Raw genomic sequence first — 25,250 nt, forward strand, 5'->3', positions numbered from 1 at the left:
ATATTTTTTGGGGAGTCTTAGTCCTTAACACAGTGCTTCTTAAACTCTAATAAGTATATGAATCACCTGGGATTTATTAAACTGCTTACATTTAGTACATCTGGGTAGGGCCGGAGTTTCTGCATTATCAGCAAGCTCTCAGGTGATGCCAGTTCTGTTGTTTCCACAGGTTGCATTCTTCCTTAGCCAGTCTCCTAAAAGGAAGGAAAAAACTTAACCCCCAAAAGTGATCAAATCAGTCCATTATGAATATCGGCTTTGTTAATGGCCTTCAGATGGATTATTAGTAGCTAACAGGCGTAATGCAGAGATTCTTAAATTTCATCTAGGGTGCTTTATTGAACAGATTCCTTGACTTGAATCTCAGAGATTCAATTCCAGGTTTAGGGAAAGGTCCAGAAAACTTCAGGTTTAATAAATACCCTAGGTAATTTGGTAGTATTGGGATTTTGGTTGGCATTATATGAAAACTCCATATTAATTTGGAGGGATTGGCATATTGAAAGTATTAAGTAGTGCTTTCCAGAAATATAGTATGTCTTATCATTTTTATTAAGTTTTAAAAGTTTCTCTCAGTAAAGTTATTCTTCATTTAGGTCTTGCAGCTTTATAAACTTGTCTCATATGTTTTATATTTTTTTGTAAATGGGTTGACCTTTCAGCAGTGTGAGAAAGTTTTATGTTGATTATCTTGAAGATAATTTGTCTTTGATTAGGAACGTATTCTTTTTTATTTTAGAGATAGCGTCTCACTGTGTTGCCTAGGCTGGAGTGCATTGGCATGATCATAGCTCACCGCAGCCTCAAACTCCTGGGCTCAATTGAGGAATACTTCCTCCTCATTTGGAACCACAGGTGTGGGCCACCACACCTGGCTAATTTTAAAATTTTTTGTAGAGATGGGGGCGTCTCACGTCGTTGGCCAGACAGGCCTCAAACTCCTGGCTTCAAGCAGTCCTCTCTTGGCCTCCCAAACTGTTGGTATTAGTAAAGGCATGAGCCACTGCATTTGGCGGGAATGTATTATAATAAGCTTATCACTTAGGCCTAAGAATCAGAAAGACAGCTCCTGCCTAGGAAGGTCTTGGAATTTGGTATGTTTTTAATGAACTAGTTTCCTCAAGTGCCAGTAAGCCAGGTCCATAGAGAAAGCCATATTCAAGTCATAAAGGTGAGCGTTGCAAGAAATTGTAGAAGATTTTGGTTGAAAGAAACAGGAGATGGAGATAGCTGCTGGATGCCTGTGAGGAACCTGACCTAAGGGTTTCAAAGGTGGGTCGAAGGGGACATCCTGATTAGGAATAGTTTTAGAAATACATATGTAGAGTCTCATCCAGGGAGAACATAACCAGTTTTCTTTTCTTAGCTTCCTTTCTGTAGCATAAAAACAAATTATTTTACTCTGAAAACAATTTGTTCTTAGAAAAACTATGATCATGTGTTCTCAAAGGAATGACTGTTATAGTAGTCTTCCAGCATGTCACTTTAGGATGGGCAATATTCTTTAGGGAAACTCCAATGGATACTTGGAATTCTGACTTGAGAATTTCGCTGTAATCATCATTAACCCAAAAGTACACATAACTACTGTTCTTTTAATTGAAATATATTTTAATATAAACCTAAATGTTAAAGATTTACAAGATCACTGCCTTCTTCCTTTTGCTGTTGAGAAGTTGACAGTTACTCCATTTGCTTTTGTGGGCAATTTCACATTGAGGCTAAGTGCTGAATGAGAGAACACAAGCTGAGAGAATTAAAATCTGGGTATCAGTGTTTTTAAGACAAACCTTGTTCTTTTTATGGCACTTACTTTGTCTGAAATTTTAAATGTCTTTCTAGACCATGCTGACACACATGGGAATATCCATAACAACATTATCAAATTATTTTATATTGACATTTTATTAGAAACTTCTAATTGTCTGGAGAACTTTCTACTCCAGACAAATTAATATGCCCAACATTTCTGAAAAAGACAGGGCAACGGTGCTGTTCTCGTTTTTATAAGAAGGAATCTGAGCCAACATAGGTCAGGTACCCTTAGAAGCCAATTTACATCAACAGTTTAAAGAAGTAGATATATAAACATATGTAGGACCAGAATTACGAAAAAGTTCTGTTTGCTACATATTTCAGTAAAGATACTAAAAAATAACTTGATTTGTTTTTTTGAGAATATCATGAAAGTTCTGTAGATCCTTTCCCCAGAAAAATTTGCATATAAAACCTACATGTGATTTCAGATGGTGCATAGACTTTACATAAATACCCTTGCATTATATTCTTTGATTTCTTATAATGTTTACAATTTAAAATTGGCATGCAGGTTTTGCATTTTAGTTACTTAGATGTTTTTCATAGTGGTTATAGGTATTTATAATCAGCATGAAAATATTGGAAAGTGAAAGTGTATAAGAATTTGTGTTTCTAGCTTACATACAAATGGAGTTCCTGGTGCTGATTCAAATGTGTGTATTTGTTTACGTAGAGTTTTACATCCAAGTTTTATCTTAGTGTGATTTGGCTTTTCTATCAAAAGTACGTAAGATGTTTGTAAGGCTATGTCTAGACTTATGTCCGAGTATCAGAATAATTTGACTAAATCTTGCCTACTCATTTGCTATGGTTACAGTGATATGCCATAAATGGGTTATAGGTGTGCCAAGATGATGATTTTCCTTCCACCCCTCAAAGTAGCCTGAAGGTCCCTGCCTGTCAACTCAGGTTGAAAGTAGACTTCATTTACCCAGTGGGCTGGCCAAGTTGTTAGAAAACAACAATAATAACTAGGTGGTTTTTCATTAGTAGGATAAATACAGATTTAGTCGATGGAATATTCAGTGCAGGGAATAGTGGAAGTTGGTGAGAAGGATATGCTGTACTCTGACAAGCTTGAGCTCTCTTTGCAAAGGAGAAATTATGCAAACTTTTACTATTTCAATTTGAAAGTCTTGTTTGTCTTTAGTAACATCAAGATAAACCTATTTGAATAATTGTAGAGTGTGTTTTTCTTTGGGCTCAGGCAGAATGTATAAATATGTATCTGTTTTCTGGGCCATGGTTTGGGTATCAGGTCTTGAAGTAACAGATAGTGGCTCTATGCTGATACTTTGGCTCTGTGCTGAGACTTTCTCAGTAGTCCTCTCCTCCCCCTTCTGAAGTAATTTCAGAAGACTGTGTTTACTTGGCACTTGAGGTAGTTACACAAAGTGCATGCAGAAGCATCAACATGTTAGGGCTAGTATAGTGATACAGGATAGTGTCAGGAGGAGTTAACAAAGCCCATATAGCACACACTGTATCTTCAATGACTTAATTACCATGTTTCCTAACCTACCCACACACATTCAGTAACACAAATTTTGGTGGTCTTTGTTTGCTAATGTTAAACTGTCCTATATAGTTTTAATTCTACTTTAATGAGTTGTATACTAGAATGTAGTTATGTCTGTAAATTGTTTAGTGTCAGGTTAATTTCTAGATGTTCCAAAAATGAATTTTTAATTTTATATTCTATAATAATTTCATGTTAATACTTTAAATTGGAATAGTTTAAACTATAGCTGTCTTTAAAGCTTGGAAATAGAGCTCTTTTTTATAAAATTAGAATATGTGTTATAAACATCTAAAAAATGGCAAACTCAACTCATGTTAATGGTTTTAGATTGAATTGTTTTGTTTGTATACAAGTGTCTAAATACAATAAATGTAATATTACATTTATTAAGTATCAAATATAAATGCTGAAATTGTATTTCATGTAGAGAAGTTTTTAGAGGATGAATACATTTAAACGTTTAATAGATCTTTTCTTTCAGGGTATTTCAAAAGTTTTTTTTTTAACAAAGATTTTCTGTTCACCCTATTAGCAGTTGTCTAAAATATTTTAAGATGGAGGTAGCTTATTCCATAATGCTCAATGAACTTGTCTTCCTTTACCTGGTGTTGGTGTTTTACCTGTTAGTTATTCCCCTGCAGTCTCTCTGTGTAATAGATCTATGCACAAATTACCCATATCTCTATTTCTATAAACCAGGCTTCCTTGCTTCTATTGTAGACATGCTATCTAACTATTAAAATGTATTTTTAGATTTTCATACCTGAATTTCTCACCAAGTCAACTTCTCTTGTTTGAATAGGTGGCCCAATCCTAGACACTCAAGTGAGAAACGAATTCACGTGCTGTGTCTTTTCTGTGAATTATCTTTATTGCCTGGATGGTTGAAGTAGCTGTGTGTGTGTGTGTGTGTGTGTGTGTGTGTGTGTGTGTGTTTATGTGAGTGTCATAAGTAATAGAGAAATAACTTTTCCTTGTAAGATAAATAGTGTAAGGCAAAAGTTCTTCACCCTTCCCTGCCCGTACTCCCCTCTTAAGTCATTTGTATTGTTTTGAGACCCTTTTTCTTCATGCTGAAATAGCTTTCTAATTTGTCTCCCAATTCTGATCTTGACTCCTTGTCAATCTCTTCAAACACTGCTTTCTCATTATCTTTTTAATTCTTTTTCTTGCTTTGTTTTGGAATACTTAAGGTTCTCTTTTTTCCATTTTATTTCCTGCCCTCCGTTAATTGGAAGACATGTATACTTTTTCTGTTGTTTTAGTGTTGGTTTATCCCAAAAAAAGGTAAAACTGTGTGCCTCACCTGTGTAAGAACCTTAGAATGCTCTAACTCCTATCGCTGTCATTCTCTCCTCCTGAGAGGATGTGCTGTTGTTCTTATGATATGACATTGTTTGTGATTTTACATCTATCGTCACTTTTTAAAAAATCTACAGATTAGAAATTATACTTATTTTACAAGTCAGTGTTTAACAGCTGTGATCTTTGTGACTCTTTCTTGTATGTTGAGAAAGAGGGTCTTGTATGATCTTCCATCTAGGCTCAATTACTTTCAGTCTGACACTTTCTCCTTTAGTGAAGGTCATTTTTTGTTAGCTTGAGAAGTCTTTATTTTAACTTCATTTTAGAAGGAGTTTTGCTGGATATAGACTTCTCTGCAGATAGTTATTTTCTTTTAGCATTTGAAGATGTCATTTCACTGCCTTCTTCGTTTTGCTATTGAGAAGTTGGTAGTTACTCCAATTGCTTTTGTGGGCGATTTCACATTGAGGCTAAAGTGCGTTGTGGGTCTAGACTTTATGTGGTGATCCCAGTGTGACCTTCTTACTCTTCCTTATGTTGGCTTTTGGCTGTCATCCAGTTTATGGATTGATACTTTCTTCTTGTTTTTGTCTCCAAAGAATTCTCTTAGTCTGCTTCCATGATTATTTTATCCAGAATTTTAAAAACTGCTTTTCCAGGAAAGCTTTTTCTGAACCTATAGTCTGCCATGTTTCTAGGAGCAGAAATTGCAATTTAAATTTCAACATGGTCTAACATAGAAGTTTTCATCTTTTTGAGATTTTTATATCTAAATAAGAAATTATTTTCTACTTTGAAGTTATATACAGTCTCCTATGTATGTATTAAGACCTGGAATGTTTATCTTTTAATAGTTACATCTTTAAGTCATCTGAAATTTGTATTTGATGTGTTATGAGATCAAGATCAAATCCCTCTGTCTACCCCAGTTGTTCTAGCAAAATGTTTACTGGTTCCTTCCTCAATGATCTCTGATGTCATTTATCAACTTTTTATAGTTTTTATGTATACACAACTCTGTTTCTGAGCTTGCTCTATTCTGTAGCCCTTTGTTTATCTCTGCACCATTATTATATAATCTTATCAGCATTTATATTTTTTTGTTCTGATTTTTGTTTTTTTGAGACAGAGTCTTGCTTTGTTGCCCAGCTGAAGTGCAGTGGCACATTCCTGGCTCACTGCAACCTCTGCCTCCCAGGTTCATGCGATTCTCCTGCCTCAGAGCTAATTTTTGTATTGTTAGTAGAGATGGAGTTTCACCATGTTGGCCAGCCTGGTCTCTAACTCCTGACCTCAAGTGATCCATCCTCCTCGGCCTCTCAAAGTGCTGGGATTGCAGGCGTGAGCCACTACACTGGACCAGAGTTTATAATCTTGATAATTGGTAAAGTGACTTACCCCACTTCATCTTATTCCTTTAACATTCCTTTACATTTTATGTAAAAATACATATACCCCCTCCTTTTTTGGTAACTTTTCTTTAATGTCTTTTATTAAAGTTTTATAATTCCCTCATAAAGCTCTCATGTGTCTTCTATTTGATTTAATCCTTGATTTTTAAAAATTGCTATTAAAATAGTATCTTTATTTTTGTTTCAGCGTCTCTTGGTTACTTTTTTTTGCAGGGGAGGACAGAATCTTGCTCTGTCACCCAGGATGTAGTGCAGTGGTGCAACCTCAGCTCACTGCAACCTCCGATTCCCATGCCTCAGCCACCTGAGTAGCTGGGATTACAGAAGTGTATCACCACCCCTGCACATTTTTGTATTTTTAGTAGAGATGGAGTTTCGCCATGTTGTCCAGGCTGGTCTTGAACTCCTGGCTTCCAGTGATCCACCCACCTCAGCCTCCCAAATTGCTGGGATTACAGGCGTGAGCCACCGTGCCTGACCGTTTACTTTTTAATAGGAATGCCATTGCTAGAGAATTACTTTCCTGAACAAATCAGATGAATATAAACCTTTGATTAACATTTTTCTGTTGTTTTCTGATCTCCTGCAGGGTGAAGTATGAACCTAAAAGCATAATATATGATGATCCTTCATGATTAGAATCATGTGTACCTCTTTATCATGCCTCATCTCCCATAACTTCATATTCTGAGATCTGTGCTTCAGCTATATGGAACTAGATTCAGTCTGGAACTGAATCTCTTACACTCTGATTTTTTAAATTATTGAGACGTAATTTACATATCATAAACTTTACCCCTTTAAAGTAAAAAACTTAGTGATTTTTAGTGTATTTGCTTTGTTGTGAAACACCACCACTAATTCTAGAACATTTTCATCAACCCCCAAAGAAACCCAGTATTCATTAGAAATTACTTTCCATTCCTCCCTCCCCACCCCAAACTCTTGTAATCTCTAGTCTGTTTTCTGTCTCTATGGAATTGTCTATTCTGGGCATTGCATGTAAATGAAATCATATGATAATATGGCCTTCTGTGCCTGGCTTCTTTCATTTAGCATGTTTTAAGTTTCATTCATGTTTTGACATGCATTGGTACTTCATTCTTTTTTATGGCTGAATATTCCTTTATATGAATGATACACTTTGGTTATTCATCAGTTAGTGGACATTTAGCTTGTTTTTGCTTTTTGGCTATTACGAACATTTATATACAAGTTTTTGAGTGGATATATATTTTAGATTGTTCTACACTTGATACCTAGGAGTAGATTTTCTGAGTCATATGGTAGCTCTATGTTTAACTTTTTTGAGGACCTACCATACTTTTCCATAATGGTTGAACAATTTTAATTTCCCACCAGCAATTTATGAGGTTTTCCAATTTCTTCATATCCTTGCCAGCACGTCATCCGTCATTTTGATCATAGCCATCTTAGTGAGTATGAGTGGTATCTCTTTATGGTTTTGATTCATCAGTCATGTTCCTAATGACTGATGATGATGAGCATCTTTTCATGTGCTTATTGGCCATGTGTGTATCTTTTTTTTTGGACCAATTTCTATTCTGCTTTTTGTAAAATTGGGTTAATCGTCTCTTTATGGTAAAGGGATAAGCTTTTTTCGTAGATTCTCGATACTAGATTTTTATTAGATATAGAATTTGTAAATATCTTCTACCATTCTTTGGATTATCGTTTTGCTTTCTTGATAGTGTCCTAAAACATTTTTAATTTTGATGAATTTTAATTTATTATTTTTTGGTTGCATATGCTTTTGATATGTTAGTGTCAAAAAATCTTTGCCTAATCCAAGGTTTGAAGATTTATACCTATGTTTTCCTCCAAGAGTTTTATAAATTTAGCTCTTATTTAGGTCTTTGTTCCATCTTGAGTTAATTTTTGTATATGATGTTATTTATAGGTCAAACTTCATTCATTTGCATGCTAATCGCCAGTTGTTCCAGCACCATTTATTGAAAAGGTTAGTCTTTCCTGATTGAATTCTGTTGGCACCCTTGTTGAAAATCAACTGATCATAAATGTATCGGCGAATTTCTAGGGTCTGAGTTCTTTTCCCTGATCTACGTAAGTATTACCTTCTACCAGTACCACACTGTCTTGATTGCTGTAGCTTTGCAGTACATTTTGAAATTGGAAAATGTGAGTCCTCCAACTTTGGTTTTTTCCAGATTGTTTTGGCTGTTTTGAGTCCTTTGAATTTTCATATATATTTTTGGATCAGTTTGTCCAGTTCTGCAAAGACAGAGATTTGAAGAATTTTTGAAGTATTTCAATCCAGTCTTTCAGTCTATGAGTGATGAATGTCTGTTTATTTAGGTCCTTAATTTCTTTCAGTGATGTTTTATAAGTTTTCAGTATACAAGTCTTATTAAGTTTATTACTAAATATTTTATTTTTTCTGATGCTTTTGTCGGTAGAAGTGTTTTCTTAATTTATTTCAGATTCTTCATTGCTAGTGCATAGAAATACAATTGCTTTAGGCTGGGTGCGGTGGCTCATGCCTGTAACCCCAGCACTTTGGGAGGCTGAGGCAGGTGGATCACGAGGTCAGGAGTTCAAGACCAGCCTAGCCAACATAGTGAAACCTCGTCTCTACTAAAACTACAAAAAATTAGCCAGGCTTGGTGGTGGGCGTTTGTAGGCCCAGCTACTTGGGAGGCTGAGGCAGGAGAATCACTTGAACCCGGGAGGTGGAGGTTGCAGTGAGCTGAGATTGCGCCACTGCACTCCAGCCTGAGCAACAGAGTGAGTCTCTATCTCAAAAAAAAAAAAAAAAAGGAAAAGAAATACAATTGCTTTTAATTTTTTTTTTTTTTTCATTTTTTGTGGCCTGTGAGACATCCCCTGGAGATCCTGAGAACATGTGCTCCTACAATTGCTTTTTACCTAATTATCTTATATCCTGCAACCTGCTGAACTTGTTTATTAGCTCTGACAGGGTGTGTGTGTGTGTGTGTGTGTGTGTGTGTGTATTCTTTAGGTTTTCCTATGTATATATTTAAATTTTTAGGATAATTTTTTTTTTTGAGGCAGGATCTTACTCTGTTGCCCGGGCTAAAGTACAGTAGCACAACCTAGAATTCCTGGACTCATGCATTCCTCCAGCCTCAGCCTTCTAAATAGCTGGGTCTACAGGCACACGCTACTATGCCCAGTGAATTTTTAATTTTTTTTGTAGAGGTAGAGTCTTGCTATGTTATGCAGGCTGGTCTTGAACTCCTGGCTTCAAGCAGTCCTCCTGCCTTGGCCTATCAAAGCACTGGGATTACAGGTATGAGGTATCATGCCCGGTCTGTATGTATAAGATGACATCTACAAATAGAGACAGATTTACTTCTTCTCAATCTGGTTGATCTTTTAAAGTTTTTCCACCTAAATTGCCTGGGCTAGAAACTTCTCCACAATATTGAATAGAAGTGGTGAGACGTAAATATATATACTTGCTGTGTATCAACCAAAATTAAAAGAAAAAAGTGGTGAGAAAAGACATCCTTGTCTTGTTCCTGATCACAGGGAGAAAGCTTTCAGTCTTTCACCATTAAGTATAATGTTAGCTGTGGGATTTTTGTAGATTTCCTTTATCATATTGAGAAGGTTGCCTTCTATTCCTAGTTTGTTGACTGTTGTTATCATGAGCGGTGGTGGATCTTTTCTTTTTTTAAAAAATATTTTTGAAATGGCATCTCACTCTATCACTCAGGCTGGAGTGCAGTGGCACGTCCTCAGCTCACTGGAACCTCCATCTCCCGGGTTCAAGCAATTCTTCCTGCCTCAGCCTCCCGAGTAGCTGGGATTACAGATGACTGCTACCACGCCCAGCTTTCATATTTTTTTAGTAGGGACGGGGTTCAGCTATGTTGGCCAGGCTGGTCTTGAATTCCTGACCTCAGGTGATCCTCCTGCCTTGACCTCCCAATGTGCTGGGATTATCGGCATGAGCCACTGCACCTGGCTGGGTGGTGGATTTTTTTCAGATTTTTTTCCCTGCATTTATTGAGATGATCATGTGATTTTTTTTCCCTTTCTTCTGTTAATGTTTTATTACATTGGTTGATTTTTGGATGCTGAACCAACCTTGCATTCCTGGGGTAAATCTAACTTGGTCATGGATGTAATCTTTTTTTAATGTATACTGGATTTGGTTTGTTAGTATTTTGTTGAATTTTAACATCTATACTCAAGGGATAATTGTCTGTATTTTTTTTTCTTGTGATGTATTTTTCTGGCTTTCATAGAATAAGTGACAAAACGTTCCCTTCTCTTCTATTTTTTTGGAGAATTTTTTGAGGATTGGTGTGAATTCATCTTTAAACATTTGAGATAATTTATTAGTAAAGCCATCTAATCTTGGGCTTTCCTTTCTTTTTTTCTTTTATTACTAACTCAATCTCTACTTGTTATAGGTCTGTTTAAATGTTCTATTTCTTGTATCAAATTGATAATTTGTGTCTTTCTAGGAATTTATCAGTTTCATCCAAGTTATCTGATTTGTTGGCATAAAATTATTTACCCTGTAATTGCCTTATAATCCTTTTGATTGCTTTAATGTCAATAGTAATATCCCCTTTTATTCCGGATTATATTAATTTGTTTTTCTAGTTTTTTCTTGGCCAGTTTAACTAATGGTTTCCCAGTTTCAGTTTTGTTGATTTCTCTATAATTTTTTTTAAAACTTCTGTTTCACTTATTTCCACCCTAATTTGTGTTATTTCCTTTCTTCTACTTTGGGAATAGTATGTCTTGCTTTTTCTAGTTTTTTTTTTTTTTTTTTTTTTGAGATGGAGTCTTACTCTGTTGCCCAGGCTGGAGTGCAGTGGTGTGATCTTGGCTCATTGCAACCTCTGCCTCCTGGGTTCAAGCAATTCTCTTGTCTCAGCCTCCCGAGTAGCTGGGATTACAGGCGTCTGCCACCGCTTTTTCTAGTTTTTAACATCAGAAGTTACATTATTAATTTGAGATCTTTCTTCCTTTTTTAATACAGGTGTTTTATAGCTGTAAATTTCCCTCTAGGAACTACTTTAACTGCATTTCGTTAAGTTTTGGTATGCTGTTTTTTAAATTTTGATTCAGCTAAAAGTATTTTCTCATTTCCCTTGTGATTACTTTTTTGATGCATTGGTTATTTGAGTGTTTTCTTTAATATCCATGTGTTCATGAATTTCTCAAATTTCTTTTTGTTATTGATTTCTAATTTAATTTTATTGTAGTTGGAACATATTGTATATGATTTCAGTCTTTTTAAATTTATGGAGGCCAGTTTTATGTTCTAACATATGCTCTATCCTGGAGAATGTTCTGTGTGGACTTGATAAATGTGCATTTTGCTGTTGTTGAGGGGAATGTTTTATAAATGTCTGTTAGGTCTAGTTGGTTTATAGTGTTTTTCAAGTCTTATTTTCTTGTTCATCTTCTGTCTCCTTGTTCCATTCATTATTGAAAGTGGAGTATTCTCCAACTACTATTGTGTGATTATCTGTTTCTCTCTTCAATTCTGTCAGTTTTTGCCTCATGCATTTGGGGCTTTGTTGTTAGTGTATGTATGTTTGTAATTATTACATCTTTCTGATGGATTGGCTCTATTGTCATTTCTTTTATTTCTAATGCTTTTCCTTGTCTTTAGTCACAATTTTTGTCTGAAAGTCTAATTTGTCTGATATTAGTATAGCTACTCTAGCCCTTCCTTTGGTTATTATATGCATGGTACCATCCTTTTAGTTCTAATCTACTTGTGCCTTTTAATCTAAAGTGTTTTTGTTGTTGTTGTTGGTAGGATCTTGATTCACTGCAGCCTTGACCTCCTGAGCTTAAACAATCCTCCCAACCTCTGCCTCCTGAGTAGCTGGGACCACAGACATGCACCACCACACCTGGCTAATTATTTTTGTTGTTTTGTAGAGACGAGGTTTCACCATGTTGCCCAGTCTGGACTTGAACTCCTGAGCTCACGTGACCTTTCTGCCTTGGTCTCCCAGGGTGTTGGGATTATAAATGTGAGCCACTGTGCCTGGCCTAAAGTGTTTTTTTTTTTTTTTCTTTTAAATAATTTCTGTCTCTTTATTAATATTCTTGGTGAACCATCATTTTCATACTTTAGTTCTTTAGACATGGTTTTTATCAGTTCTTTGAGCATATTTGTTGTAGCTGATTTAAAGTCTTTGTCTAATAAGTCTAACATGGGTTTTCTCAGAGACAGTTTCTGTCAAGTTGCTTTCTCTTTGTATGCACTATACTTTTCTGTTTCTTTGCATGTCTTGTAAATTTTTGTTGAAAAATTGTACATTTGAAATAATTGTAATGTGGCAACTCTGGAAACTGGATTCTCTACTGCCAGGATTTTTTTGTTGTTGTCGCTCTTTGTTTACTGACTTTCCTGTACTAATTCTGTGAAGTCTGATCCCCTACCCTGTGGGTTGCCACTGAAGTCTGCTCAGATTAGCGGTCAACTAATGATTGGACAGAGGTTTCCTTAAACACCTGGGACCAATAAGTCTTCTAGCTTTTGCTGAGGGTGTGTGTTGGGGCATGACTTCAATGCTCCAGTGCAGTTTATAGCTCCTTATAGCTCCTTTCTTTTGCAGAGCCTTAAGACGTACAGAGGTAAGAGGCTAGGTCCTTCTCAGTTCTTTCCTGGGCATGCACACTCTGCTATACATGTGCGTGGCCTCTACATTACTAGGAGCTAGAGCTTTTCAAAGAGCTTTTTGAAGCCCCTGTAGATATCTCATTCCTACTTTGATTTAAGTTTTTTGGTCAACCTGTTTTTATCTGTGGCTATTATCACTGCCTATGACAGCTGCAATATTATACAATTGCTGCTGATTGTTTTAAACAGATGCCCTGGTGATAGGGCTTTTTGCACAGAGTGCCGAATCAGGTCACATAAAGACAAACCTGGAGAATGGAGCTTTTCTAGGTAGCTGCCTGACAGGTCTAACAGTGACAAATCTTGGGCTTTTTGGTGAGCTCTAAACCTGTTTTGTTTCCTCCAGTGGATGCTAGGTTGGTAGTTTTCACAGCTACTGCAGTTGTGAGCTGTATGACTTGAAGGCTGTCATGGAGCTGGAGAGAGAAGGATGGGAATAAAACAAGTTAAAATGCTGCAAAGCTTGCTGTTTTTACTGAGATTCATCCAATATTCTTGAGTAAAAATGTATTGTTACAAGGCTTTAGCTAATTTCTAGTGTTGTGAAAAAGTTGATTTTGACAATTTTTGCCAGTATCCTTATTGCTTTTTTTAATAAAGGACCACATTTTTGGAGGTCCTTGCTTCTCCATTGTGTAAGTGCTTCACTTCTGATATTTTTATACTAATTTTTTCTTTCAAGTGTTACTTTGCCTACCTCTTTGTAAAGTACTATGTACTCTTCTGAGATTCAGTTCACGTATTAGTATTACTTTTTCAGTGATACCTTTCTAATTTCCCTGCATATACCTCACTTTTTGTTTTTGTGTGCCTTAAACATAACTCTTTTACTGCACTTGTTGTGGTATTTCATTTGTTTATACTTATTGCCTGTTAGATTGTGGGATACTTTAGAATACTTTCTGTCTCTCATTCCTAAAAGCTGAAGAATCCTTGGAGTTTATCTGAGTTGTTAACATGAATTACAAATGAGGAGTATGAAGCCTAGAGAGAGGGTGAGACAAGTAAACCCTTGACTGAGTATTTTGTGGCAGGTGTGTCTCTAAAATATGCTTTCTACTAATTGTGTAGTACATAATAATTTTATATTTATTAATGCTATTTATATTAAAGTTATGGTTATATGTACTGCTAGATATTTATAAATGAAAACAAGTCTGTCTTATTAGAATTTGACATACATACATATGCAGGTGAGACCACATGATTACAGATGCAAGGCTAGTTAATTTTAAACATAATGGGATATTCTCCCTTTTCTTCTTTCTGAATTTTATGAAAGTAACAACAAAATTGATGTATATGTGTGTATAAGGTAATAAGCTTAATCTTTTAGCTAAATATACAAACAAATGAGTGATGTTTTATCAAGTAATTGTTAGCAAGCAGGTCTATTTTTATCCATTTATAAAGATATTTCTTACAAAACATTTTGGAAATCATTTAAGACATTTCTCTCGGCCAGTTTATAAAATACACAGCTTAATTTGTTGACCTGTCATGTATTGTCTTACAAAAACCCTTATTTTCCCTCCTCCATCAAAAACTCTCTCTCCTCATTTAACTGACTCAGTTAGGGATTACTTATAACTGTTATTGAAATTCTATCTAGTCTCACGAAGTGAGAAATTTCCCGCATTGAAGTTATTTTTTAAAAAGTTTTTTTTTTAAAGACAGAGTCTCACTCTGTCACCTAGGCTAGAGTGGAGTAGTAGCATGGTCTCGGCTCACTGCAACCTCCATCTCCCAGGTTCAAGTGATTCTCCAGTCTCAGCCTCCTGAGTAGCTGGGATTACAGATGTGCACCACTGCGCCTGGCTAATTTTTGTATTTTTAGTAGAGACAGGGTTTCGCCATGTTGGCTAGGCTGGTCTCAAACTCCTGACCTCACGTGATCCACCTACCTCAGCCTCCCAAAGTGTTAGGATTACAGGTGTGAAACACCACGCCTGGCCTTTAATGGGAATTTTTTTTTTCTTTAAGATGCAGGAATATAATAATTCCCCTCCTCTCAGCTATAAATGATAATAGATCTTAAAAACTAAGCTACAAATAGGGGTAATGCCCAAATATATATATCTTGTTTTTATCTCTTCTGTGAACTTTACTCTTGGAATTCTAATCACCAATTTCACATCTCCCACTGGATGTCCAGTAGGCATCTCTAACATGGTATGTCCAAAACTGTGCTATTGATATTCTGCCCACACCTTCTCTGTTGTCTGTCAAGACCTGTTAAAAGTCTGAGATTTTACCATACTAAGTCTCCTGCCCCAGGGGAAGACTTACTACCCATTAAAGATTCTGATTCTCTAAACTCAGGGTTGTTTTCATGTAGTGCAACCCACTGCATATGAAGGTATCACCTGCCCTTTCCCATAACCCTGTGGGAATTAAGGCTCTGAGAAATGAAGCAAAGTGCTGTTAATCTGGCTAAAACTATTATGGCTGTGGTGGCTCATGCCTGTAATCACAGCACTTTGGAAGGCCAAGGCAGGAGGATCGCTTGAGCCTAGGAGTTGGAGACCAGCCTGGGCAACACAGTAAGACCCCCCACACCCCCATCTCTACCAAAAAGTTAAAAATTTTACTTACCCGGGCATGGTGGTGTGTGCCTGTAGTTCCAGCTATTTGGGAGGTTGAGGTTGGGGGATCGCTTGAGCCTGGAGGATCAAGGCTGCAGTTTGCTGTGACCATGCCACTGCACTCCTGCCTGGGCAACAGTGAGACCTTTTCTCAAAAGGAAAAAAATACATATATGCAGAAATGCATGAGACCCATGTTAAATAAATCAACAGTCTTCTCCATCTCATTTAATGACTTTGTTCTTCTGTTTCCTCAGTCCAAAAGCCCCAATACCTTGCAGTCGTTTTAAACTGTTTTTCTCTCATATCCAATCGTTCAGGAAATCCTATCAGGTCTACCTTCAAAATATATCTAGAATTCTTTTATTTCTCACTAATTCCCACTGCCCTGGTCAAAACCACTATTACCTTGCGACAAAATTATTTCAGATTTACTGATTTCCCTGCTTCTGATCTTGTCTATCTTCACTGTGTTCTTCACACAGCGGTCATATTAAAATTCGAGTCCAGTCATGTCACTCCTTTGCTGAGAACCCTCTAGTAGTTTTCCATTTCTCTTGGAGCAAAAGCCAGTGACATTACCCTCATCCATAGTAAGACCTTGCATGATCTGGCTCTCTATTTATTCTGACCTCTCTTGTTTTCCTCCCCCTTGTTTATTCTGCTCTAGGCTTTCTGATCCTTTTGCTGTTCCTCAAACTTATCAACCATGCCTCCTGCCTTAGGGCCTTTGCACTTCCTGTTCTCTTTATCTGGAATGTACTTGCCTTGATGTCTGCATGGCCCATTCCCTCATTTTCTTCCTATGTTTACTCACAGTCACCTCAGGCCTTCCCCATGTACCTTGATTAAAGATTTCAGCCTCCTCCATCCTTCTCCCAACACAGTTTTCCAAGGGACCATCTATTCTTGCTTTAATTTTTTTCTTCTCAGGACTTATCGTTGTCTTCTATGTACTATATATTTTACTTGTTTATTTTGCTTCAGTCATTCTAGAATGTAAGCTCACAAGGTCAGTTCTTTGATTTGTTTGTAGTTAGTTTTGTTCATAGCATGTAGATCAGTATTTGGCACATTTTGAGCATTTAATATATATTGTTGATTGAATAAATGAATGACTAAATGGTGTAGTTTCTTTGACTTGGAGCAGATGCTCCAGCAATGTAAGAATGAGTGTAGGGGAGTGTGAAAAAGCAAAATGGGGACTTGGAATGAGATGAAAAGTAGAGTTTGGTAGTGAGTGAAGGTAGGGAAATGTTCTTTGGCAGTGGTGACATGGTATAGACATCTGTTTCCCTCTGTCCTCAAGAATTACTCCTTTTTGAGTTAAAAAAGGTATTTTCTGGCCGGGCGCGGTGGCTCAAGCCTGTAATCCCAGCACTTTGGGAGGCCGAGACGGGCGGATCATGAGGTCAGGAGATCGAGACCATCCTGGCTAACACGGTGAAACCCCGTCTCTACTAAAAATACAAAAAATTAGCTGGGCGTGGTGGCAGGCGCCTGTAGTCCCAGCTACTCTGGAGGCTGAGGCAGGAGAATGGCGTGAACCTGGGAGGCGGAGCTTGCAGTGAGCTGAGATCTGGCCACTGCGCCCAGCCCAGGCGACAGAGCGAGACTCCATCTCAAAAAAAAAAAAAAAAAAAAAAAAAAAAAGTATTTTCTTTTTTTTTTTTTTTAATTTATTATACTTTAAGTTCTACGGTACATATGCACAACGTGCAGGTTTGTTACATATGTATACATGTGCCATGTTAGTGTGCTGCACCCATTAACTCGTCATTTACATTAGGTATATCTCCTAATGCTATCCCCCCTCCCCCTTCCCCATGACAGGCCGTGGTGTGTGATGTTCCCCTTCCTGTGTTCTAGTGTTCTCATTGTTCAATTCCCACCTATGAGTGAGAACATTCGGTGTTTGATTTTCTGTCCTTGCGATATTTGCTGAGAGTGATGGTTTCCAGCTTCATCCATGTCCCTATGAAGGACACGAACTCATCCTTTTTTTATGGCTGCATAGTATTCCATGGTATATATGTGCCACATTTTCTTAATCCAGTCTATCATTGATGGGCATTCGGGTTGATTCCAAGTCTTTGCTGTTGTGAATAGTGCCACAATAAACATTCATGTGCATGTGTCTTTATAGCAGCATGATTTATAATCCTTTGGGTGTATACCCAGTAATGGGATGGCTGGGTCAAATGATATTTCTGGTTCTAGATCCTTGAGGAATTGCCACAGTGTCTTCCATGATGGTTGAACTAGTTTACAGTCCCACCAACTGTATAAAAGTGTTTCTATTTCTCTACATCCTCTTCAGCACCTGTTGTTTCCTGACTTTTTAATGATGGCCATTCTAGCTGGTGTGAGATGGTATCTCATTGTGGTTTTAATTTGCATTTCTTTGATGGCCAGTGATGATGAGCATTTTTTCATGTGCAACGCCATCCCCATCAAGCTACCAATGACTTTCTTCATAGAATTGGAAAAAACTACTTTAAAGTTAATATGGAACCAAAAAAGAGCCCACATTGCCAAGACAATCCTCAGCAAAAAGAACAAAGCTGGAGGCATTTTGCTACCTGACTTCAAACTATACTACAAGGCTACAGTAACCAAAACAGCATGGTACTGCTACCAAAACAGAGATATAGGCCAATGGAACAAAACAGAGACCTCAGAAATAATACCAGACATCTACAACTATCTGATCTTTGACAAACCTGTCAAAAACAAGAAATGGGGAAAGGATTCCCTATTTAATAAATGGTACTGGGAAAACTGGCTAGCCATATCTAGAAAGCTGAAACTGGATCACTTCCTTACACTTTATTCAAAAATTAATTCAAGATGGATTAAAGACTTAAATGTTAGACCTAAAACCATAAAAACCCTAGAAGAAAACCTAGGCAATACCATTCAGGACATAGGCATGGACAAGGTCTTCATGTCTAAAAAATAGCAATGGCAACAAAAACCAAAATTGACAAATGGGATCTAATTAAGCTAAAGAGCTTCTGCACAGCAAAAGAAACTACCATCAGAGTGAACAGGCAACCTACAGAATGGGAGAAAATTTTTGCAATCTACTCATCTGACAAAGGGCTAATATCCAGAATCTACAAAGAACTCAATCAAATTTACAAGAAAAAAACAAACAACCCCATCAAAAAATGGGCAAGGGATATGAAAAGACACTTCTCAAATATGGTATTTTCTTTTTCTCATGCTCATGCCGTTGCAAATGCTATTCTCTGCCCTGTGCTTGAGCTCTTCCTCCCTTACTGTCCTATTATTATCCATCTTTCAGGTTCTATCTTCTGTAGTGGATTCTTTAATCATTTCATATATTTGTGTTCTTTTTAAAACATTAGCCTGTTGATGTGGTTTGACTGTGTCCACACCAAATCCCATCTTGAATTGTAGTCCCTATAATCCCCAGATGTCATGGGAGGGACCCATTGGGAAGTAATTTATTCATGGGAGGCAGGTTCCTCCATGCTGTTCTCATGATAGTGAGTGAGTTCTCACAAGATCTGATGGTTTTATAAGGGGCTTTTCCCGCTTTTGCTTAGCACTTCTTGCTGTTACCATGTGAAGAAGGACGAGCTTGCTTCCCCTTCTGCCATGATTGTAAGTTTCCTGAGGCCTCTCCAGCCATGATGAACTGTGAGTCAATTAAACCTTTCCTTTATCAATTACCCAGCCTCGGGTATGTCTTTATTAGTGGTGTGAGAACAGACTAATACACTTGTCAAGGGCAAAAAAATGATATATTATGGATGTTTTCCCTTTTATAACTTTTTAAAAAATATATAGTTTGCTGCTCTTGATGCCTTTACTACATTTGATATTATTATATTCACATCTAGAGACTGGCATTTTAATTTCATAGTGGCTTAATTCTAAGATTCTTTCATTTGGCTGATTGATAAAGGAGCTTACCTAATTTTTCAATGTTCTTTTCCCCAATTTGGGAAATAAGATGAACACTCCAACTTTAAGAGCAATAAATGAAATTAGATGAAGACTCCAATTTTCAGGGTAATGATAAGAAAGAATGCATTTCCTGAAGATAAAGGTCATTCCTTTTCTCCTGTTGCTACTTTATCTTTAGGCCTCATATTGTTTCATTTTTAGACCACTATGGTTAGTCGAAACTATACACTTTGGTGTGAAATTGGTAGTTTAATTCTGGCTCTGCTATTGATAGTCATGATCTCGAAGAACTTGCTAAAATCCTCAGAGCTTATTATCATTTCTGTTTTTAAAAAGTAGAGGAATAAAGTTAATACCAAAAATATGTGTTAAGAATTAAATGACGTAATTATGTGAAGATATAGCATGAAGCCTGGTACATGAAAGCCCATAAAATATTTTGATTTACATCTTTTTAAGTATAAAGAGGTAATTTCTTTTCAGGAGGATAAGAGATAATAGCCTAATGTGAAGTAATATTAAGAATTAATTGTCAAATTTGAAGTACTTTTTAAAGGATGAACTCAAAAGGTTTTTAATATTATAGTTTGTCATGTAATAATTAGACTAAACATGATTTATGTGGTAAAGAAATTAAATTCTGTTTTCAGAATTTGAATAGTATATTAGAAATGTAGTAAATGTCAAGGGAAAATAATGAATCAGAGATTAATTGCTTTTTTTCCATAAATGATCAATGTAGCAATTATAGCTTGTCAATTAGAACAACTTCCCACGAGAAGTAGTTCATTGATTTTAAGTTATTCACTCAACAGATATTTCAGTGTCTGACAAAGTGGTAAGCATCGATGATACTCTGATAAATAAGGTGTACGCAGTCTCTCCCCTTACAGAATTTACGTCCTAATGGACAAGAGAGGCATTGAATAAGTATTTCAAGCCTAAATACTGTTGTGTGTAAATTATTAGAAGTTCTTGTTGTAGGGCCTGTAAACTCAGATGCCTGTAAAGGCCAGGCGTGTAATGTAAACGAGTAAACTGGGACAGTGCCCTGAGACAATGGAGGGTAGAGGGGGCTGTGATGAACTGCATTAGCACATGCCCTGTGTAAAGGCTACAGCAACTAATGCCATTTGGTTGATCTCATGTAAGAATGAGGGCCTACTGTTTCTCTATTTCTAAGTTTTTCAAGAAAAGCTGAAAAATCTAGATTGTCATCTGATATAATACAGTCTTTTTTAAGGCACTGAGTAGTCCAAAGCAAACATGGTTTTTGGCCTGCAGGCCTTTTTTATATAGGGAGTGCTGCCTGTTAAGGTTCTATTTAGAATAAAATTTTAGAGACTCTATTGCTCTCTCTTGATTACTTCATTTTCTTTTTGTTCCTCCTAAATTCTGTTATTCCCACGTCTTCCCATTTGTAATTATGTATCTAGATTTTCTTCTGGCCTAACTCTAACAAGGGTAGTTGTAGACTGTAAAAATCATTAAACTGTGAGATTTGTATGGGAAAAGACCAGAAGTCCTTCTGTCTCCATCATATCTGGTTTATGTTGGCTGGCTCTTTTCCTTCATTTTCACTGTTTGGTTTATTCTTCATCTGTAAAATGGGGATAACAAGATAAATGCCTCACATGTGTTGAGAATAAAATAAGACAGTATATTTTTTGTTTCTTCTTCTCTTCCTGTTCTTGGCCCAGTCAGATGTACCAACTCATTCCTTCATTGCCTTGTGAGAGATAGCACTTACTGATGTACTAAGTTTGGTGAGAATTTAAGTTACTAATTACTCTTTAGGAGTATTTCCACTTTTTAAAGAAACTCCTGGAGTCCTTGCCTTAGTCTAAAGTAACGATGCTCTGATGTATCACAGGCTACTGGTCACTGGGTAGGAGGAACTTTCCTTTGGCTCAGACCCCACAGGCAAATAAGTGCTTGTTCCACTTATCTTGAAGATTGTTTTCAAATGACATTGTTTTCTTTGGCAATGGTTGAAACCAGAAGTTGTGGGACAGTTTGGTATTTCCTCTGTTTTACTGATTTGCATGATGTTTGATGATTAATACAGCACAGAAAGACCATGTGTAATTTTATCCCTTCATCTATCTCTCTTCTTCAAGTCCCTAGGAAAACAAACTTGATAGGAGTAAATATCACTAACAGCCCAATCTTTAATAAACAAACAGTGCCTGCCTGTGTTGGGATGTTGGACCTAAGATATAGGAACTATATCCTAGGGATGTAGGTCCCTGGGATACCATAAACATTTTCTGTGGCAAGAGACTTCTGGTGCCTTTGGGGATGTTTCAAGTCTGAATAATCAGCAGATAATTCTCAGTGGTGATGGTGAAGTTGTTGCATGGCAAGAGAGAAATCGCCTGGGGAAAAACATACTTTGTTTCTTGTTCTTATTCTTCCAACTTTATTGTGAAAAAAAATTAAAATATACAGAAGTTGAAAGAGTGATACAGTGAATAATATGCCCATCATCTGCATTCAATTACTAATAACATTTTACTACATTTCCTTTATACATTTTTACAACATGTGGGTAATTTTGAATAGGGACTGTACAAGATAATAATTATTTTCTTAGGTAGGACAGAGAGTACTATAGTTATATAGAATAATATATGGACTTTTAGGATGTATATGTGTTTAAGTATTCATTAAGTATTAATGAGTAAATTACAAGAAGTTCATGAAGGCTGGAAACTTTTAAAAAAACATTAACGAGTAAAGTGACATGATGTGTACAGATTGCTTTCAGGTAGTTGAGCACCAACAACAAACATGTTTTACAGTTGATTCTTTGAAACTGGAATTCAGTCAAGGATTACGTATTGCATAGAATAACCCTCACTCACTCTAAAAAATGGGTCACATTGACTCTTTGTCTAGTTATCTTGTATAGTGTTCCACGTCTAGCTTTGTCTGATTTCTTCTTTCTATAATCATTTTCCTTATTCTGGCTCCTGTATGTTTTTGGTAATGTGAAGTTAAACCTCAAGGTTTTTTCAGGCTAAAGGTTTTTTGGCAAGGGTACTTCATAGGCGATGCTGTTTACTTTATACTGCATCACATGTTAAGAAACATAATGTCAGTTTGTCCCAGTGTTAGTGACTACCAGATCTCTCCCTTGGAAAGTGATGTTTTTCTTTTCATACTTGGGTACTATATGAATATCCTGTTTATTAACCTTTCATCTATGATTTTAGCATACATTGATGATCCTTGGGGCATCAATTTTTAAATATTTTACTCATTTTTTTCTACGCACTTTGATACTTTTTCTCCCAATTTCACTAACAGTGTCTTGTCATTTTTGGGAATGAGTAATTGGGCAAGAAAATGCATGGAAAACTACAGTTACAGAAAACATTTAATGGTATCTACTTTTATTTGACTTCTTCCAAGGTCGATTTTCAGTTCTTTGCAAATAAAGTACTGGTTAAGACCTGAGAGATGTTCACTAAGTGCAAATTATGCTGGACTAAATTAATTTCTTGTAGTGAATTGATCACTTTTACTTGTCATGTCAAAGAAATTAGTGTATGTTAGTTAAAATAAAGCATTTAAAAAACTCTCTTTTTCTTATGGGAAATCAGAGGAGCTTGGTTAATTCATAGGTGACTGGACACGTTGATTATTCATCGTGTATTTACTATTGTATGAAGCCCTTCTCAAGTTGCTTAACGCATAGCAGAAGAGACATATTGATAGTCAGCTATATGGTCTGGACAGAAATTTGTGTTTTCAAGAAATGCGGTACAACCTGAAAGGAAGTCTAATTGTATGGACACACAAATATTTAAAAATTTATCAAGTACTCATTAATTCAGTATTACATGTCTCTGAAATATTTGGTACTGATTTTGAGGACTGTTTGGCTTCTTGACAATCAGTTTTGAATAATGGATAGATTTAAAGCTTCTTAATTGGTAGTTGAATGCATACTTCTCATCCTCCTAAGCAGAAGATATAATACACCCATAACTTATTCCTGAGTAGATAGCTGTGTTCCAAAAACAATTCTCTGACACCAACTGGGTATACGGCAATTCCATTCAATTCTGACACTTAACTGTTCAGAGTTAGCACAGACTCCACAGGTTAAGGGACATAGTCCAATAAGACTACCCCCCCTTCAAACACCAGCTCTAAGCCTTGGGGGTCATCTGTACTTCTGATAAACTTGACTACAAATTTGGGGGTTCCCTTTGGGTTTGATAATTTGCTACAGTGACTCACAGAACTCAGGAAAGTGCTATGCTTACAATTACTCTTCTATTAGAAGGGACACGAATGAACGAGAACAGGTACGTAGCATAAGGTCTGGAAGGGTGCTGAGTGCAGAAGTTTTTATCCTCATGCCAGGTACACCACTCTGCCAGTACAGCAGTATGTTCACCAACCAGGAAACTCTGAACCTCATATTCAGAGTTTTTATTGAGGTCTCACAAAATAAGCACGATTGATTAAATCATTGGCCATATGATTGAACTCAATCTCTAGTCTCTCTCCTATCCGGAGAGATAGGGGGCAGGGGGAAAGGGAAGGGAGAGGCTGAAGGTTTCAACCCTCTAATCTAATCTTTCTAACCTCTAGTTGGTTTTCTGATGATCGGCCCCATTCTGAAGCTATGTAGGGCCCCATGATGACTTAACCTCTTAGCATAACAAATAAATGTCTACTAGGGAATTCTAAGTGGTTCTGAAGTTCTGTACCAGAAACTAGGAACAAAGAACAGACATATATTTTTTCTCATATTATGGTAATAGAGTCAGAGTGATGCTTTTAATAAACATAATACAATTTTAGGGCTTTTCCTCCCTAAAATGGATGGGGGAGGCATTCCTTTAGATCTTATTTTGAGTGGCTATATTGAATTGCTATTCCATTAGACAAACAAAGCCAAAACATAGAGGTGAATTATGGTGTTTAAAAAAAGAGATTATTATTATTATTATTTTTTTAAATTTAAGCTCTGGGGTACATGTGCATAATGTGCAGATTTGTTAACATATTTATACACATGCCATGGTGGTTTGCTGAGGGTATATACCTATTATAATACCTATAATCCTTCAGGTATATACCCAGTCATGGGATTGCTGGGTCAAATGGTATTTCTAGTTCTAGATCCTAGAGGAATCGCCACACTGTCTTCCACAATGGTTGAACTAATTTACACTCCCACCAACAGTGTAAAAGCGTTCCTATTTCTCTACATCCTCTCCAGCATCTGTTGTTTCCTGACTTTCTAACTGGCATGAGATGGTATCTCATTGTGGTTTTGATTTGCATTTCTCAAATGGTGTTGGAAAAAAGAGATGATCTTAGCCTTCATTTAACACCTCACATTTCCAGTTCTTTAAAAAAGTATTTTATAAGCTGATTTGAGGTTTGAATAACTTATTTTGTACTTCTATTTATACTTTTATGCATGTATGACTTGGGCATGGTGAAGCAGGTAAGTATAGTCTCCTTGAATTTTACTGTCTTTATGTTAGCTTGTCAAGCAATGTATTAGTTTCCAGTCTTCTTTTTTAGAATGTGTAGTTTAACTCTAACCTTCATAATATGAAGCAGTGTTTTTTTTTCTTTCTTTCTTTCTTTCTGAGACAGAGTCTTGCTCTGTTGCACAGGCTGGAGTGCAGTGGTGTGATGTCAGCTCACGGCAACCTCTGTCTCCTAGGATCAAGCGATTCTTGTGCCTCAGCCTCCCGAGTTGCTGGTATTACAAGTGCATGCCACCATGCCTGACTCATTTTTTTGTAGTTTTAGTAGAGACAAGGTTTTACCATGTTGCCCAGGCTGGTCTGGAACTCTTAAGCTCAGGCGATCCGCCCTCCTTGGCCTCCCAAAATGCTGGGATTACAGGTGTGAGCCACCATGCCTGGCCAAGTAGTTATAGCAGCAGCCTAATACTACTGATCGTATTAGTAGTAGTTACAAAAGCTGCCATTTATGAAATGAACTGTACTAGTGCTTTGCATACAGAA

At 36.7% G+C, this 25,250-nt stretch overlaps 1 protein-coding gene across 3 annotated transcripts in view; it reads left to right on the forward strand.

The window, feature by feature from the left end:
• Positions 1–25,250, forward strand: part of LOC105477229 (BMP2 inducible kinase) — a 146,973-nt gene that overhangs the window by 19,611 nt on the left and 102,112 nt on the right. The window contains exon 1 of one of the 3 annotated variants that reach the window (XM_071093549.1): positions 17,031–24,982. The exons of the other annotated variants lie outside the window; for them this stretch is intronic. Within the exon in view, the coding sequence (XP_070949650.1) occupies positions 24,829–24,982 (154 nt within the window). The 5' untranslated portion in view covers positions 17,031–24,828. Of the gene's footprint in view, positions 1–17,030; positions 24,983–25,250 lie in introns of those variants that run through there. 3 annotated transcript variants of the gene reach the window in all.

The sequence above is a fragment of the Macaca nemestrina genome, chromosome 3, assembly GCF_043159975.1.
Source record: "Macaca nemestrina isolate mMacNem1 chromosome 3, mMacNem.hap1, whole genome shotgun sequence".
Lineage (NCBI taxonomy): Eukaryota > Metazoa > Chordata > Mammalia > Primates > Cercopithecidae > Macaca > Macaca nemestrina.